At 33.7% G+C, this 20,159-nt stretch overlaps 1 protein-coding gene across 18 annotated transcripts in view; it reads right to left on the reverse strand.

Moving 5' to 3' along the window:
• Rbm26 (RNA binding motif protein 26) overlaps positions 1 to 20,159 on the reverse strand; it is a 94,316-nt gene that overhangs the window by 7,024 nt on the left and 67,133 nt on the right. For 9 of the 18 annotated variants that reach the window (XM_004845219.4, XM_004845218.4, XM_004845215.4 and 6 more), the window contains 3 exons: positions 18,135 to 18,221; positions 3,219 to 3,332; positions 783 to 1,605 (listed from right to left, as the gene is read on the reverse strand). In XM_004845219.4, the coding sequence (XP_004845276.1) occupies positions 1,516 to 1,605; positions 3,219 to 3,332; positions 18,135 to 18,221 (291 nt within the window). In that variant the 3' untranslated portion in view covers positions 783 to 1,515. Of the gene's footprint in view, positions 1 to 782; positions 1,606 to 1,625; positions 2,170 to 3,218; positions 3,333 to 18,134; positions 18,222 to 20,159 lie in introns of those variants that run through there. The other 9 variants (XM_087192975.1, XM_087192974.1, XM_087192972.1 and 6 more) reach the window with 4 other exon arrangements.

Here is a 20,159-nt window from a genome sequence, read left to right on the forward strand (position 1 = left end):
TACGAAATAGTACTACTTTCACGAACATACAACTCTAACTCCAACTGTAGGGGAAAAATACAATAATATGCACAAGTTACTCCACTGCCAGAAGACTATGGTGGTGGTGGTAGGATAAAGATTTTGTTTTTAGGACCCCAATATGAAAGAAAGTGATATTTTAATGTTTTTTAAAAAAACAGTATCACTATAATCACAAAAGGCAGAAACACTTGCAACCAAAATGAAGGATTTTAAAGGATAAATATAAAATTCCCCCTCATTCTACAAAGAATATATTTATTTTCTGAAAACTGCTATGCCAATTTTCACTGATCATGTTCACTTGCCAGAGAAATCCACTTAAAAATCACAATATTGTTGCAAATGTCAAAGATTTTTACACAAGTATAGGAAATGCACACTTAAAAGTATCAGACTGAAACACTTACCAAACAGTGTTTTCCTAAAGTAGTATCTATAGTACATTTCTTTATTCATACATCTTCAAATGGTCAAGTTTTCTCTCATACATCCAAAATGTAATATGATGTTTTCTTATTCACCAAATGTTAGCTCTACTTGAAGTCTGGTTCCAAACTAATCAGCCTGCTTTTAAATTTTAAGACATCTGTTGAAAATTTATAGGATCAAACCAAACTGAAGTGGTATAAATTTTAAACATTGGACTGTACATTATTATTATAAAGTTACCAGTAACCATTATTAAGAGTAAGTTAGTGATTATAGCTCCTTTTGTGATAATTAGGGGAAAGGGTACCATCACCGTCTGGAATGGTCTATTTATTATTTATTTTAATTTTTTTCTCTTTTTTTTTTTTCTTTTTTTTTTTTAAATCAAGGAACATTGTCTTGGTCTTTTTCTTCTCACTGCTTTTTCTTTTTCTTTTGTTTTCTTTTTAAGAGACCATTCCACTTTATTTTTAACATCCAGATGCATAAGGGCTCATATGTAAAGCAGTCATACACCATTATCATTAAAACCCATGTGGTAAAATACATACACAAGTCCAACAAAAGCCTAATACATAGTAAAGCCTAAGCATACTACTATGTAATATTAATACATAACTTGGAGACTTCAGTAAGGTACTATGTTATCTATTCATTTTTTTAAAACATTCATCAAGATTTTAAATGCAAATTCATTCCTTATTTGGACTAAAACAAAATCTTCTAAATTATAACAAGTGTTGGGTCATAAGTTTTCAGACCTACTCATTAAATTACAAAGAACCCAAAGAATTCTGTAATGTTCAGTAGAAGTATGTAATAAAAACATTGCATATGTTCTAGTGTGATGTCTTTAGCAATTGTTTACTGAAATAAAATGCAAACATCAATCTTTTCAAAATACAGGATCAGAAGGTATTTTTCTTCTCTTTTGTCTATTTGTGAAATCCATCTTCATCACATTTTACCAAAAATTGTTTTACAAATATGTAAAAGTACATTAGATAATACTAATAAAACACAGGTAGAGTTCTAGCATATGCAGATCAATGATCAGTCAAATCATCTTCTCCAAGAACGAGATTCATTGTCCTCTTCTTCTTCATCATCATCTTGAAGTAATGAGTCATCCACCAAAGACTCTTCCTGAAACTTTAGGTTAAAACGTATTTAGGAATTTACCCAAAAAAAAAAGAAGAAAGAAAAAGAAAAACAGGTGACACTTTTAAACACTGATCTCTCTCTGAGTTGAATACAAAAGGTATTTACATAGCTAGAACATTAAAGAAACAAAAAGCAACCTTTATTCAAAGATTTCTCTACAATATCTATACTACTGCTTGCACGAAACAGCACTAAAGAAATGCCAAATCAAGACTTTGCACATGCCGTATTTCCTGACTCTTAACAAATTTTGCCATCTTCCATCCTTCAAAATATTGCTCAACACTTGTTTAGAAAAAGAAAACATCAGTTTTCTCTGACCTTAACTCTGAACACTGAATCAACAAATGATTTTATGTAAAATTCTACCATGATTTCTGTGTCTTTTCTGCTATATGCACATTTTCTTTTACAGCATTCCTTTCTTTTCCCCATTTCCTTCATAAATGCTTCTCAGACTGCTTGTCCAAACTTTTCAAAATACCTAATACCAGGAGCTCGCCTGCTTTTCTCCCCATTCAATTCAAACTCATGGAAGGACAAAGGTATAATCTAAAATATAAAATGACAAATCATGTATATGAGTTTCAAAATACACATTTTATTCTTGCATTTACTATGGATATGTATAACAGCCTTCAAATGCTCTTCAAACAAAATGAAGTGCTCTTAAGAAAATCTAACAAAGATAAAACAGAATCATTTAGTTTCCTCACCTTACCTTTATTTCTTAAGTTCAACTTTTCCTATAGTTTGTTTTTATAATTAAGCAAAACAGTTGCTTACGTTTAATTTTTTGGTTTGAAAGGACTCTTTCACCTTACTGTGCTACATACTCACACTTTTCAGCCATCTGACAGCTGTTATGCAAGAAAAATGCATTCTTCCATTCCTATCCTAAAGCTTATGGTTCTGCCTAAAATACCTGTCCCAGCACTTGGTGATGGAAAGCTGTTTTATCACTTAGGGCCCAGTTCCACTGTCAATGCCTCCTTCAAAATTCTTCTAGTCAGAAATAATCATTCCTTTCTCAGGATTCCCACAGCATGTTGTTCAAATCTTTATTCAACACAGCAGCCTGCCTATTATTGTAATTAGTTTCTTGTGTATCTGCCACCACCCTCCTTTCCAGATTATAAGCTCCTTGATAATAGGGACCGTGTCTTATTCATTTTTGTGCCTCTTACAGAAGCTACCATACAGCAGGCATGCATTTTAATGAACTAAAACAAAGTGAATTTTTAAAAAGCTAATATGTTAATATAGCAATTGAGTAGAACAGGTACCTTAAAACTTAAAATATACGTTTTCCTGTGGATAAAAATCTAATGAATAAATACTATCTTCTAAGAATGAAAACTGTGCATGTGTGTGTCTATATGAATGCATGTATGTGTGTGTGATTATCATATATTCTTTTTAGATTAGCAATCAACAGTTCTTCCTATTAATCCAGAAAACTTAAGAATTGTCAGCATTTATCTGTCTGGAATATGGCTCATGAGTGAAAGTTTTACGTCAAAATCATAGCCATAAAAAGCACATTTTATGTGTACACTAAGAACAATTAAAGGCAAGAAAAAGTGGAAAACAAAACATACTTCCTCTTCATCAGGCTCAATTTCTTCTGTTTCCACAGCTGAAATATTAGTTATTGGTTTATTCCATGCCAGTTTTAGATCCTGCCCTTTGAAACGAGCTCCATGAACTGCAGCCTAAAACAATTAAGAACATCGGTGGATAGAAGATAAGTAATTTCTGAAGAAAGAACTTTTATATAGCCTAATATTTTAAAAATTAGCTAAACTTGCCAGGGATTTAGCTCGGTAGTTCTACTGCCTGCCTCACAAGCCCAAGATCCTGAGTTCAATCCCCAGTACCCCCCTACCCACCAAAATTAGCTAAACTCAAATGAACATAGCTTATTTATTTGCTTTTGCGTTAGTTTGCTATTATTATAATTTACATTCTAGGATATTTACTTCTAAAATCAGACTAGTGATTCCAAATACTTTTCTTTTTGGTACCAGGGATCGAACTCAGGACCTTGAGCTTGCGAGGCAGGTGTGGTGCTACTAAGCTAAATCCCTAGCCCTCCAAATACTTTTAAAAAGAAATGAAGAATTTCTCATAATGGAGTGAAATTATTTTACTACTGACCAATATTTGACTAGACAAAATATATTTATGTTTACAATACAATGATAAATATGATTTATAATCCCAAAGCACTTAAAGATCTTGACAGTAGCTTGTGAATCAATGTCCAAATTAGGATTAATAGGCCAAATGAATTTTATTGCATTTTAACTGTTAAATTTACAAATGATATAGTAACTATTAACTAGAAACTTTTAACAAAGAATAACTGCACATGTAAAGTAGCATATTATTTTCAAGTCACATCAATGACCATGACTTCAGTAAAATGTTTGCTATGTCACTAATACAAATTATAAACACCTCAATGAAAAGGAGAAAAAAACTAAAACTTTCTATTGAAAGTATAATAATTCCTACTAAGCTCTTATAAGTGAGTATGTTAAACTTGAACTTAAGAACACTCGAGCCAAGTAACTGCTACATCAAGTGGCTGTTTAGAACAGTGCATTCAAATTACAAGTAACATGAATGAACATTTATCATCTTAGCAACATACCTAAATAACTCAGTCACAAAAAGATTTGCAGTACAATCTTAAAGTACAGTATGGTGTGAAATGAAAAACAGTTCAATGACATATGACCATAAGTTGTGTGATATTAAAGTTTCCAGGTATAAATTTTCAATCAGCACACACAAATTTATGATAAATTCAAAAGACTTCATATCCATTAAAATGGAGTTCATAGTTTTCTAAGTTCATAGGCTTATCTCAATGTCACACAACAAATATTTGTAAGCTATAATCATTACATAAAAATTTATCCCAGCACCCGGAAGGAAGCCCCCCGCCTCCATCCCAGGCTCCTAGGGCAGTGAAGCTGAGCCGGTCCCAGCACCCGGAAGGAAGCTCCCCCACTGCCATTCCAGGCTCCTAGGGCAGTGAAGGTGACCCGTGTGGGCACCAGAACCACCCCCCGCCCCCTGCCGTGGAATGAGAAGACACATAAACAAGCCTCAAAAACAGACTTCTGGATCACCTACAGAAACCCCAAAGGGAAACAAGATGGAACACTCTGATACTCAACCACCTGGACTCTCTGAACTGGCAACAAAAGAGGATTTGGGGAAAATGAAATCAGAAATAATTACTCAGATAACAGCAAAGATTTTGCTCATGGTGCAAGACATGATTAATAAATCTAGAGAGGAAACAGATAAAAAAAATAGAGGACCTGAGGAATATGATGGAATCCCAACATAGGAAACAAATGGAATCTATAAAACAGATATAAACAGATTTCCAAGAGATTAAAAACTCCCATCGAAAGTCTGCACAGCAGAATGAACCAATGTGAGGATAGAATTTCACATATAGAAGATAAGATTACAATTAGTGACCAGGAAAAGAAAAATTGCTTTAAAATTGTAAGGGAACATGAGAAATCAATCCAGCAGCTGCTAGATGATGCAAAGAAGAATAACATAAGAGTGATTGGTGTCAATGAAGAAAGAGGAGAGAGTGCAGATGACATAAAAAAACTCTTCACAGAAGTGATGGCAGAAAACTTCCCAAGGAGGGGAAAAGAACTTGACATACAGATAAGTGAGGCCTATAGGACTCCAGCTAGCCTTAATCAAAAAAAATCTACACATAGGCATATAATAGTTAGGATTCCAGACATCCAACAGAAGAACAAAATTCTACAAGCAGTGAGAGAAAAGAAACAAATCACATACAAAGGAAACCCCATCAGAATCACAGCAGACTTCTCCATGCAAACCCTCAAGGCAAGAAGAGCTTGGAGTGATGTATTTCAAGCCCTAAAGGAAAACAGCCTCCAACCCAGATTCATGTACCCTGCAAAACTATCTTTCAAAATTGATGGAGAAATAAGATACTTTCCTGATAAACAGCACCTCAGGAACTTCATGAATACCAACCTGGCACTCCAAAAAATTTTAGACAATACCCTAGGAAAAGACAATGAGGATCACAACCCGAGGAAACCCAGCAGAATGAATCCAGTGGGCCTGACAAATTAAATGCAAAGGGGGAGAATCCAACTAAAAGAAAAACTCATGGCAAGGCTTTTAAAACTTGTGACTTCATCTCCCTAATGAGTGTATAATTCAATCTTATTATTGTACTGATTAGTATTTTTCTGATTCTAGAGTTGCACACCATTCCTCGTGCTATACTGGGCTATTTATCATCTTCTTATGGCTACATTTTAATTGGGTTGTCTATTAATGAGCTCTAAGAATTCTTTATATATTCTGCTCATAGGTTATATGCATTGTAAATATGGTCTGTTTAAGGACTACTTTGCATTTTAATGATGTCATTTAAAGTTCTAAATTTTGATGGAATCTCATTTATCAATTTTTTTCTTTTATACATCATGTTTTTTGTATCCTAGGTAGTTCTTGCCTACCCTGAATTCATAAATATTTTCCCTTATAATTTCTTCTTAAAGTTTTATACTTTTAGGCTTTCTTATTTAGGTTCATAGATCCTTCAAGTTATTGTCATGCATGGAAAAAAAGGACTGAGGTTAATTTTTTATATACAGATACCAGGTGTTCTACTGCCATTTGCTGAAGACACTATCTCTTCCTCGGCTCTTGAATCAAGTTTATATTCTATAAAATGCTAATGTTAAATAATCTTTCAAAACTCAGTGGACCATATACGTGTGGTTCTATTTCCAGATTCTCTGTTTTATTCCAATGGTCTATATATCTTTCCTTACATCAACACTGCCTTCATTACTGTAGCTTTAGAAGAAGTCTTAAAATTGGGTGCTAAACGTCTTCCAACACTGTTTTTGTTTTTGTTTTTGGCTTTTCTGGGTCCTTTGTACTCCTACATAACTTTTAAATTTCAACATCCAGTTCTTCATTTATAGCAAGTATACACAGACCTGAAGTTTTATATATACCTTGTGTTTTCTAATCCTGCTAAATTCAAGTACAAGTTCTAGGGGCTCCTAGAGATTTCTTAATATTTTCTCTGTAGATGATCATTTCATCTACATATAAACATTTTGCTTCTACCTTGACAATCCTATCCTAGTTGTGTCATTTTATTGCCAGACTATTTTGGTGGGGACTAGGTTTCAAAGTTTAATGGGCAGATAAAGAGTAAGCAGATCTGCCCTTGTTCCCCACCTTAAGGAGAAAGCATTCTATCTTCTCCATTCATATAAGGCCTTCTTGCTGGAAGTATGGAGTACATGCCTTTAATCTGTTGAGAAGTTTCTGTTCTACTTCTAGTCTCCTGATAGCTTTTACCATGAACAGCTGTAGAATTTGGTCCAATACTTTTTCTCCAACTAGTGACAGGATCATATGGCTTTTTCCTTTCCTCTGTTAAAATGATGACTTTTGGGGGCGGATCTTCCAATGCTGAACCATCACTGCCATCCCTATAACAAAACCACTTTCTACGTCCTGCCAGATCTGACTTCTAATAGTTTGTTTTGTTAAACAAATTTCTATCTATGTTCATACTTTTTTCTTCTATTGTCTTTATCCAATTTTAGGATTAGCACAATGTTGAGTTCCTAAAATGAGGGGAGAAGTGTTCCTTCTTTTTTCTGCTTTAACTGTTTGATATAATGTATCAGTTAAAATGTTTATGAGCCTGCTGTTGTCATATAGGTAGGTTTTCAAGCTAGGAATATACTTTCTTTAATAGGTGCTATTCAAATTTTATATTTCCTCCAGAGTTAGTTTCATTAATTTGTCTTCTAAGTTACTTCTTAGAAGTTGTCAAATTTATTTCAAAAAAGATTTTTGTAATGTGCTTTCTATATCTTTTTAAATTCTGTAAAATCTGTGGTAATGTCTCCTAGATCTTAATATTGTAATGTAAAAAATGTATAACTGATATTGTGTAACAGGAAGAAAAGGTCTAAAAGAGCAGGGGAATTGGGAGGGGTAGGGGAAGGGGAAAAAAGGGAAAGGAAAAAACATGAGAAGAGGAAAAAAATGGAAACAAGGTCTTTGCAAACAGGGAAGAGTGGAGGGGGTGAAGGGAGGGCAAGGGAAGGGGAAAAAAAATAAGAACCAAGAGACTCATGTAATGGTACAAGATCCCAATGATGAATGTAACTGTATTGTATACCTGAAATGTACCAATAACGTTAATGGGGAAAAAAAAAAATTTATCGTATTACTATAAAGAATGCCAACTGTCTCACACAAAATGCCTTCTCATAAAACTCTTCTCCCTAAAAATTTCTTTCATTAGTGTATGTTTCTGATACATAATGAATATACTCATCATGGGGTACTGGTAAACATAGTATCAAATCTTGACCCTTTTTACATGTCCTCCTGTGATCTTTTCATTGAGCTAAAAACAATTAATCTAAAAAGCAAAAGATGTTACTAACATTTTCTACAAGAGGTTTTCCTTTTCTTTTCAGTACTGAGGACCAGGGCCTTCACACTGAACTACATCCCTAGCCCTTCTGTAACATTTATTTATTTACATTAAATATTGTTTGTGTGTTATATATGCAATACTCAAGATTTACATTCATTCTGAGTGACTGGTACACATATATAACATATCTTAATCATCTGTTATCCCCTTTCTCTCCTTTTCCCTGATTTACTCACCCACTCTAAATAGTCTGACATTATTTTACTCTTTATTGATAACTGTACCTTGAGACCACAATGTTAAATGAAAAAGACACACAAAGTTAAATATAGCACAGTTTCTCTCAGATGAGAAACTCAATTATTTTTTATTTTGGAAACAGGATTTCTCTAAGTTGCTGAAAAGCTAGGTTTGAATTTGCAATTTTCCTAGATTCATTATAGTCTTCAATGAAGATTACAGGCATGTATCACTGAAAAGCCTGTGTCTGATTACAAAAAAAAAAAAAATCTCCACAGCTTTTAATAAACAGGTATAGTTTATATATACCTTAACATTAAAAGCCAGCATTATGCATAGTATTAAAAATATGTGTTTTCATGAGTAAAAGACTGTTACTATTAATATTTTTGACATTTTCTGAGGGTACTAACAACAAAATAACAAAAGTAGGTGTAAAAATGTAAGCAATGGCAGTAAACTATTATTTACCAATGATATGATTAAACAGACAACTGAAAAACGTCAAAGAACAGAAAACTAAATCATCAAAAGATTAATAAGATGGCAGTTGCACATTTAATAAAAACATGAATAGTTTTCCTACATTCAATCAATCAAAATATAATGGAAGTATCACATTTAAAATAGCATTAAAAAGATGCACTACTATGGGAAAATTTTATGAACAATATATGCTGTCCGTATAAAGTAAAACCTTAAAACTAATAAGCAATATACACTGTCTATACAGAAAAACCTTAAATGGTCTTAGAGACTAAGATTGAAAATTTTAAAGACGATGATATAGAGAACAATTTAGTATTAAGATGCTAATTCTCCCATGAATTATTCTATTGCTTTGAAACCAAAGAAGGTAAATCTAAAGTTGATATAAAAAATAAGCATAGGGCTGGGAATTTAGCTTAGTGGTTCCGCTGCCTGCCTCGCAAGCGCAGGGTCCCAAGTTTGATCCCCAGTACCAAAAAAAAAAGCATAAAACACACAAAGAAGATTCTGAAAATCAATAATTGGACACAAGAGACTCCAGACGAGCCCTGACAAACTTAAAACAGAAAGCTAGATAAAACAAGTGGCATACAAAGAGAAAAATCAAAGAGCTCACCAAATACATTTATTTCATAGTTTTAAAAAAATGAATGTAAAGCCGGGGATTTAGCTCAGTGGTTTCGCTGCCTGCTGCGCAAGCACAAGGAGCTGAGTTCGATTCCCGGTACCGAAAAAAAGGGAATGTAAAATCTAAAAAACAGTAAGAAGTATAAATGTACTACACAAAACAAGAGAAAATGTTTATTATCTTAGATTGGTAAAAGAAAACTACACAAAAAGGTTAATTGGCCAGTTCACTACTACTATTATTTTTTATTTTTATAGAAATATAATACAAATGAGAATTTCTACAACTGTAACTTATGGGCAGGGAGTGTAGCTCAGTGTAGAACACCTGCCTAGCATGTATTAGGCTGTGGGTTCGATCCCTAGCATCATAAAAATAAACAAAACTAAAGAAACTTACAAACTACTTTCCTAATATACAGTAGATTCCTTTTACCTGTGGTTTCACTTTCCACAGATTCAGTTAACCTTGATCCAAATATATTAGTGAAAAATTCCAGAAATAAACAGCTTTTAAGTTTTAAATTGTTGTTGAGTAGCATGATAAAACCTCACATTACTACTCCAGTAGTGGCAAACCTTTAAGAACTTTCAATGGTAAACAGCGCACTATGGCACACATGCCATTTCTCCACCACTGCACTCTATCCCACCTGGGATGTGAATCATCCACTGGTCCAAAATATCCATGCTGCATACACTACCTGTCCTAGGAAAATCAGATGTAACTTTTATTACAGTGTCTTGTACTTTTCTATTCTATTACTGCCTATTTTATAAGTTAAACATTATCATCGGTATATATGTACAGAAAAAGCATAATATAAGTAAGATTTGGCACTATCTCTAGTTTTAGGTATCCAGTGGGGGTGGGAAACCTACTGGTAGACATCCCTCTCCTGGATATGACAGAACTACTATATAAAGAGCATAAGAGAAAATTTCAATTCATTTACCAAAAAAACCCAAAAACTCATTAGAATAGAAAACTCAGCAAAATAAAAGGCAAATGGCTTTAAGGGCTGATAGAAATAGAAATAGGTAACATTTAAACATGAAACCAGCTCAATCATAAGAAAAAAGTGACCAGGCATGGTGGGACATGCTTTTAATCCTAGTACTCAGAAGGCTGAGGCAGGAGGATCATCGTAAATCAGAGGTCAGGCTGGCTACATACTGAGTTCAAGGACAGCCTGAACTCCATAGTGAGACCTGTCTCAAAAAACTACCACCACCAAAAACAAACAAACAAACAAACAAGGTGAATTAAAACTGAAATGAGGGCTGAGCATGGTACCACACCCCTGTAGTCTCTGAGACTGAGGCAGGAGTCACAAGTTCAAGGCCAGCCTGGGCATTGGAGCAGAGAGTCTCTTATTTAAAAAAATAAAAAAAGGAAATCTCATCTTATAAAAAACTGAAGTGAATTTCCATTTTACAAAGATAAAAGCATAATAAGAATTAGGATAAACTACATACCTATAGGTTTTGTTGGAGGTGGGGGGGCAGATAATAAGTAAACCACTACGTTGAGTACACATGGCAGGAGAGTGGACAAACGGTGCCCTCACACATCTTGGTGGGGTACTCAAATGAGTATAACCTCCACAGATGGCAATTTTAGATTATTCATCAAAAATGTTAATGGATGTATCACTCAGCATGTTGCTCTTACGAGAAAGGTGAGTTTTCAGCATGGAAAAAGGAGGTAAGAGATTATAAAACCCAGGAGATTAGGTAAACACAATATAAGCCACAACTAATTTACAAGTATTAGAATGAGTTCTGAATGTTTATCTAAAGACTTATCCACCTACCTATCTGTATGTGTATATACGTTATATATTAAAAACTATATAACTGAGAATTAAATGGGCAATATTTACATGACTTCTGAATTCTTTATTCATATATATACACATATGTGCACTTATATATGTATAAGTACATACACGTATTTTTTACCCTCAGCTCCAACTGCTGAAAAGGTTAGTAAAAGCAACATGCTTGTGTTTGTTAAAACATAGAGAAATAGTACATTCTACATCTGGAAGAGAAAATACATAAAGTGAGCCAAGAATACCTTTTCATATGAAAATAAGGAAATTCTCAAAAATCAAAAGGATCCTGTCAAAAGGATTCAGGAACCAACCAATTTATAATCTCCTACTGGCCAAAGACTGGACAATTTGAACATCAGTAACTGAAAACAAAGGATCACTAACCATGGAATGATTAAAGTGATGAGTTCATGACCATATACATAATACCTATCAAACTATATTAAAATATGAACTTGTCTGGATCTTAAAGTAAAAAAAATGTTTAAGAAAATCAGAAATCTAAGCTGTCACTGGATATTTACTATTTAGGAAGTATATTTAGGCATAATAGATTGAGACACATACACTGGAAACATATAGTGAAATATTTATAAAGGAAGAGACGTGATTACTGGGAATAGCTCCAAGACAAGGGAAAAGATTGTAGTGAATGGGATAAAATGATAAGATTGGTCCTAAGTGAAAACTGCTGAAGCTCAATGATGAGTATATGGGAATTCCTTCTAAAATTCTAATTTTTGCTTAAAAAAAAAAAGTCTGTTTTAAAGCTGAACCATTTCATTCATAGAACTGCCTCCAGGCTTACTTATTTTACACATATTACTTTGAAGCTTACAGTAAAAATGAAAATCTGACAGGAAAATCATGAAAATCTGACAGGAAAAAAAAACCTATGAAAAGTAGTTAAAAGATGGGTTCTACATCTTACATGGAAAATGGTTCTAGAAAGAATGAGGTTTTTTAAAAAGCTGTGTTGTGCAAAATTAAATAGATTTATCTCCTGGATTCTCAGGTCATTCAGATGATGATTCCAAATGGAGTATACAACACGCAGTCTTTCACAAATGTGTCGCACAAGAGAACCCTTTCTAACAAAGGTTCTCATTGAATAAATGCTCTGCAAACTCAGGCAAAAAGAACCAATTTATACATGTTTAGGTAAATTATCATAAATGACCACCAATGTAAAACACATATAAAATCTGAATTGTAGAGCCTCCATAGAAAGACTCCTATTTCTTTTACTTTTAAATTAAAGCCACACGGTCACCTGTTCATAACTTTCAAACCTAGACTTAACTAATTTTAGTAGCATAGTCCCCATCGTGTAGTGATAAATTAGTAAATTAGTAACACACATTAGAATACGTGCCTCAATCTGCTACTATGCCAAATATGCTATTTCCTAAATAACAAAAATCTAGAGAAAGCTTACATTTCTCTAATTTTCTTAAAAAATTTAATTTTGTTTAAAGAAAGATCCAGCTGGGCATGGTGGCACATGCCTTTAATCCCAGTACTTGGGAGACTGAGGTAGAAGGATTGCCGCAAGTTTGAGGCCAGCCTGGGCTACATAGTGAGACCCTGTCTCAAAAAATTAAAAATTAAAAAAAAAGAAAGATCCAGATATGGTTCATATTTTGACACAGTGTCATTGGTATTATACACTTACACACACACACCTCTATATACTTAACTTGATTTTTTACTGAATTCTCTTACACATACTGCTATTCTTACAAATTTAGCATTAACTTGGCACCTTCAACTTCTGACTGATTTTTGCACTATATTCTATGAGCCCAACTCTATACTTCTAATTTAAGGTTTATGGAGTAAGAGTCTTAGTATTAGTTATTCCATCTTGTCTTCATCCTATTTCACTGTTTTACCAATCACTCATTTCATAAAACAAGCACAATAATAATAATATTAATAGTATCTAACAGTAAGAGGGTTTAACTATGTGTCAAACACTAAGTACATTACAGGTTTTAAATGGATAAATCCTCACAACTACTGAGAGTTGAGAAATGAGTGTCAAAACTGTCAGTAGAAGATTCTTTTGCTATAAAAGAAACTAGACTTCTCTTTTGAGTTTGGGACTGCAGATTTTATCTCTGGGACTGATTATTCCAAATTATGAACCTCACCATCCCTGTTTTGAAATATGATCTAGGTCTACAAAAATACAAGGAAAACAAGAGTAGAAAAAACTAGTCAATCATGGGATGAGACTACTTCTGAAGGTAAATAGATCTTTCTCAAAGGGAATGGTGATCAACATCTTGCTCATTTGAGAGATGCAAATGAAAACAACACCGAGATTCCACCTCACCCCAGAAAGAATGGCTGTTATCAAGAAATCAACCAATAACAAATGCTGGTGGGGCTGTGGGGAAAAAGGAACCCTTCTCCATTGTTGGTGGGAGTGTAGACTGGTGCAACCACTGTGGAAATCAGTATGGAGATTCCTCAAAGAACTAAGATTGGAAGTCCCATTTGACACAGCTATTCCCCTGCTGGTTATTATCCCAAAAGAATTAAAAGAATTCACATCACAGCAATATAGGTGTACCCATGTTCATAGCGGCACAGTTTGTAATAGCCAAAACTTGGAAACAGCCCAATTGCCCATCAACTGGAGACTGGATAAAGAAAATGTGATGTTTTTTATAAAATGGAGTACTACTCAGCCATAAAGAATGAGAAACTAGAGACATTTATAGCTAAATGGATGAACATTGAGGCAATACTCTTAAAAGTGAAATAAATAGGACAGCCTTGTGTAAATACTCAATAGTTTCTCTGGTGCGAGAAACAAAGTGTGAATGGGGTCTAAAATGTATAATAGATAATGTGAAATAGGAAGAAAAGGTCCAAAGAGGAAGGGGAAGTGGGAGGGGTAGGGGAAAGGAAAGAAGGGAAAGGAATAAATATGAGAACAGAAAGAAAAAAATGGAAACAAGGGACCGGGGATTTAGCTCAGTGGTTCCGCCACCTGCCTCACAAGCAGAAGGACCCGAGTTCGATCCCCAGTACCAAAAAAAAAAAAAAAAAAAAAAGGAAACAAAGTCTTTGTAAATAGGGAGGGGTAAGAACCAAGATATATTAGGTAAAGGTACAAATTCCCAATAATGAATGTCAGCATCCCTGTATACCTAAAATGTACCAATAAAATTAATGAATTAAAAAGTGAGAGAGATGGAAGGAGGGGTGAGGAAGGGAAGAACTAGGGAATGTTATGGTTTGGGTCTAGATGTCACCCCAAAGCCTCATGTGGTAATAAGTGGGTTTTTCAGAGTTAGCTGGATATAGAGTGTGTGATGCTAGGATTAAGGGCCTGTGATTACTAAACCAGTACATTGATTGGTTTGGCACCACCCTAATCCCAGTAGTCTGGATATGATAAAAGGGGCAGAAAGACAGTGTTAAGGTTCCCTATTGCTTTTGCTACCCTGTGGGAACCATGAACTGTTTCTCCTGTGGTGCCTCTCTGCCATGTCCAACTCTGCCTTGGAAACAGCCGATTATGGACTGAAACCTCTACAAATTGTGAGCTAAATAAACCCCTTCCCCTTTAACTTTGGTTGTTGGGTGTTTTTCTCAGCAACGAGAGAAAAGTAACAGATGAAAAAAGGAATTAAGGTATGATATGTACATGTACCAACTCCACACAAGGAATATAAACATTATGTACTGCAAACATTTACCAAAATAAAAAGGAAGGAGATCAAGAGATGAGTGGAGGGAGGGAAGGGTCAGGATATGAAAAAAAGAATTAAGATGTAATATGCACATGCACCAACTCCTCACAAGGCATGTAAATAGTATGTACTAGAAACATGTACTAACATTTAAAAAAATCAACAGAAAAAAAAAGGAGTCATTTTCTAACTAATCAGAGTCAAATCACAACTATTTTAACTGAAAGGTAAAAGTATTCTGCTTCTATCTTTATATTTTAAAATACTTCCACCTTTTTCCCAGGGAAAATTTCTCATTTTTTAGTAACATATGAGTATTTATACTTGAATCTTGAAATATTACACATCCACTGGCTATAGCAAAGTTAAAAACTCAATCATCTAGAACACTGGTCCGGAACAATGGACTATCTAGAACACTGGTCCAGAAAACAATGTAATATTTAGCAATTAATATTGCCAAAGGTCGACAATTTTCTTTTCTAAGAAAGGCCTATATTTAATTCTGAATTTATGTCCCCCTACATTTTCAATGTTAGAATTTCCTTCATTTTATATAATGATAGTGACAATATATGGCAATCTGTTTTATAAGCGTTCTTCAGAAAACATAATACTGGCATCCTTACATGAAAAACATTAATTTTAAAATTCCTAAACATTTTTGATCTTTCAAATTCTGAAGTTTCAAAACCACTTTTTTTGCCTCTATCTTGCTTACATAAAATAAGCTTCAACTTAATTGTCCATTCTTTTTAAAGCAAATCTTACAAAATTTTAAGAGATTTAGCTTAAGGAAATGTACACTTTAACAACTTTCATAACAATGTTTATCATAACAGTGTTACTCCTTTCAACCTATTCAGTAAACCAAATTAAACTAGTATTTAAAAGATAACTCATTAAATTCAATTTTAGTTATTCTGTCACTTAATCGATCTTTACAATTCACTGTTAAAAGTCTTTCTTGTATATTCCCAAGTTTAAAAAACAAAAAACTGATGTGTTCATTTTGGAAAAGATACACATTGCAAAAAACATATTAAAATATACATCTAAAGCAGAAAAAGTAAGATCCAGGAAAGAAGGAATATGTCAACAGGTCTTACTAAGGGCAAAACTTTCAAAAACTGAGAAACAAGATTCCTTTCCCATCCTCCAAAACAGGTAAATACTCAGGAAGTAGTACATATATTTTTTAAGTACTCATTAAATCCACAAACTTTGTAGTATTTTAACCATTTGTACAGTAACAACTAAGACTATTAAAATATCACTACTTCTAGAAAACAAAAAGCAAGGAGATGTTTGTTTAAACGTCTCATCTATAATTTGAACATCCTCACTGAAGCCAGCACTGAAAAAGAAGCTTATTCCAAATTTGTACTCAATATCATCTTTGGATGAAAATTATTTTTTTAATATAATATGCATATACATGGGTTTATAACAAAGTTTTAAACTCTCAGCAATTATAAATTACTTTTTTACTTTCACAAAAGCTCTTCATATAAAAAATTACTCAAAACTAGATCTTATAGCTGGGGTATAGGCTCAGTGGTACAGCACATGCCTAGCAGGGAGGAGAGTCCCTGGGTTCAAACCCCAGCACCTAAGAAAAACAAAATAAAACAAAATCTCCTATATTTTAAAAGGTAAAACTCTATGATCAGAAATTGCAATTATATGGGGTTTTTTTTGTTTGTCTGTTTTTTGTTTGGTATCAGGGATGGAACTCGGGACCTTGCATTTGTGAGGCAGGTGGTGGCAACACTGAGCTAAATCCTCAGCCCTAGAAATTGCAATTATATAAAAGAATTCCCAACCCACCTCCCAACCTCTACCCCCAAAACTAGGTTATTCCATGGGTCCAGTTGAACATTTTTCTGAATCTTATTAGACCTATAGTTTCATACCTATCACAATGAATGCCCTGAGAGTAACTCTTACCCCATAAGCCCTTAGCAATTGTTTTGGCAGGGAATATTCACCACAGTGGATAAATCAATTTAGGTTTTTCTTTTCTTTTTTTAAGGAGACAGAGTTTTGCTATGCAGTTCAGGCTGGCCTTCAACTTACTATGTGCCCCAGGCTGGCCTCGGACTCAGTGATCCATCCTCCTGCCTCAGCCTCCCAAGTAATGGGATTACAACCATGTGCCACCATGCCCAGAAATTTAGGTTTTTCAAACCTTATTTAGATCATTGTCAATTTAAAACCTCTGAAAATATTATTCTCAGTTCACATAATTTCATCTAAAAATCTAGTCCTTAGAATAACGGTAAGGATAAAATATTTCTACTATATTGTCTTCTCTACTATTACAGGGCTTTTAAAAAAAGACTCCTATGAATCTCCCATATTTATTCTTTTTTTTTTTTAATTAATCTTTTAGGGCTGGGGATTTAGCTCAGTGGTTCCGCCTGCCTTGCAAGTGCAAGCAAGGTCCCAAGTTCGATCCCCAGTACCAAAAAAAAAAAAAAAAAAGTTTAAAAAAATAAAATTAATCTTTTAAACCCAAATGAAAGACAAGATGCAGATACATCCAGTCAGTCTTTGGAAAGACAATTCAAGATACACAATTTAAGATAACTATATTAAAGAGTTCTCTAAAAGCTAAAGCTTTTCTATCTTGGGTAAACTGTAATAATATATTTGGGGGTATGCTGAGCTAATGGGCTGATGGACACTTCAGAATTCAGCCTGATGGGGCTGGGAAGTAGCACATGAAGGATAAGAAAGAAGGGCAGACAGCAGGTTTTTATTCTCCCTGCATCTATCTTAACCTCAACACTTTACATTCTGCAAGTAGAATTTTTTCTGGGGCAGCTGAAAAGAACAATGGGAAGGAGGATGGTCCTATTTCCTGTAAAAAAGAAAGAATTCCTGATGTCTCAAGATAATACAATTAAGTGAATAATTATATATACATTCTAATTATATCATGTTACATGTCTAATCGCATTAAAACATTCTTTGTGGGCATCAATTCAAATATTCTACCTATTGTGAAGATATAGCTCATTCAGTATATTTTAAAATTCATTTATATTAAAACTTAAAGGCAATATTAATCATTTGAATTTTTTGATAAATTATTTTAATACTTACTGCTTCTGCTTCTGCTCTTGTCTTGAATGTAATTACTGCATGAAGTGACGAGTCATCAATCTGATAATCTTCAATTTCACCATATTGCTTTAAATATAAAAAAGTATTTCCTCCCAATAAATATTTTGAAACATCCAAAAATTCCAAAAGCATTAAAATACTAGTATTACCCAGAATATGTAACAAGTCATATAGGTTAACAGAAAAGAATGGTGAATAATTCATTTTAGTACTTGATATTGTTAGATAAAGGGTGGTCCTATCTTCTAATCTTATTTCCAATTCCATACTTTAATGAATTAGTGAAACATATTCAATTGAAGTACTCTTTAAATGAAGCCAATGGTCAAAGCTGAGCTTCTTTACTGACCTTTTACTTCTGCTTATTACTCCAGTCCGTGGACATGCTAAACTGTTTCTTAAGCATACTGAATCCTCAGAAATTCTCATATCATTTCCAATAAATAGGAGAAGATTCAAAGGAGTTAGGTAATTTTCCCAAAGTAATAAATTACCAAGATGAGAGTCCAGGCCTCATGATTCAAAGGTTTAACACTCTAGCTGACCACACTTTCACTTGGTATATACTCTGCTGTAACATACACTCTTTTAGGACACCTAAAAGCTAAACATGTTATACTATGCCCATTTTTGGACTGTTGGATTTTTTCCCCGTGTGTAGGAAGATTTTTCTACAACAATTTTTAATGATATATAAACTTTATATATCATCGGTCCTTTATTTAATACTGTCCTTCCTACTGAAAAATAAAAACTATGATCTCATTAAATACACACACATCCCCAGCACAGAAAAATTCTGTAGAGCACAGCAGAATGGAGTCTAAGAGCCACTAATATCCCAAGTCAACTAGTTACTTTTTAAACTTGCACAAGTTACCTAATCTCTTCATGTTTCATTTTCCTCATATAAGAAATAGGCATGACAAAGGTACCTATGCCATAGGGTGAGTCAAACAAAACCTAGTAACAGTAAATTATTTTTAAGGCTTACAACACTCAGAATAACATCTGGTAAAAAATATGTGCTTTATTTTGACTATTAAGTTTTATTACTATTACTAGCCCAATGAATAAAACTGGCATTATGTTAATCACAATTTCTAACAGTCAATGGTCCTTTAAAAATGTTAATTTTTTTCTCATACTTCTCATGTTCAAATCATAAACTCAGCAAGAAAAGTTAAACTTTCAATTTGTTTTCTTATTTAAGACTAGTAATTTTCAAATGTGAATTGCCACTGCTAACTTTTGAGTAGAGCTCAAATCTCTAAGTGCATGGAAGAATTTCCATTGAGAGGCTCTGAATATTTCTCAAATCAAAGCCATTCTGGTCTCACCAAAACACAATCATAACAAACTTACCTTGTCTGGATATTTTAGTACAATCACTGCTAGTTTCCTGATTCGCTGTATAACTATATGCAAGACACTTAAAGTTATTGGATCTCCTTTCCTTCATGGAAGGTGTAGAGTAGGGTACATAGCAGGGAAGAGTTGGGCTAGATTATCTCCAAGCTCCTTTCTAGTTCTCTGATTTCTTTCTTTATCCCTTTAAATCCACAAAGCACAAGACTTTCCAGACTCCTCATCCTTAAATATTAATCATTTTAGTTATTTCTGAAACATCAACCATTTCTTTTAATACCTCTTTATGTCCTGACAAAGTATCTGTTAACTGCTGCAGTCCTGGACTATGACTGTCAAATGCTGAAATCTAAATTTTCAAAAGGTTAAATAATTTGCATACTTCATAAGCTTACTTATCCTTCATGATCTAAGCTCCAGTTTTACTACCTGCTTGAAACTTTCCTCCACTGTTCTTTTTTCTATCATATGTCAGGGTCAAAAATGCTTCTTTTAAATTACTAAAGCATTTATATTATTTAATAAATTGAACTTCATTATAAATTGTTTATGGTTTACTATAACAGGTCTGTGTTAAATCAATACTACATATAAAATCCTTCAGGGTAGAAAGAACCATTTGCTTCATATTTAAAG

Source organism: Heterocephalus glaber, unplaced genomic scaffold, assembly GCF_053883595.1.
Source record: "Heterocephalus glaber isolate CG9 unplaced genomic scaffold, H.glaber_assembly_v1.0 deba00001577, whole genome shotgun sequence".
NCBI lineage: Eukaryota > Metazoa > Chordata > Mammalia > Rodentia > Bathyergidae > Heterocephalus > Heterocephalus glaber.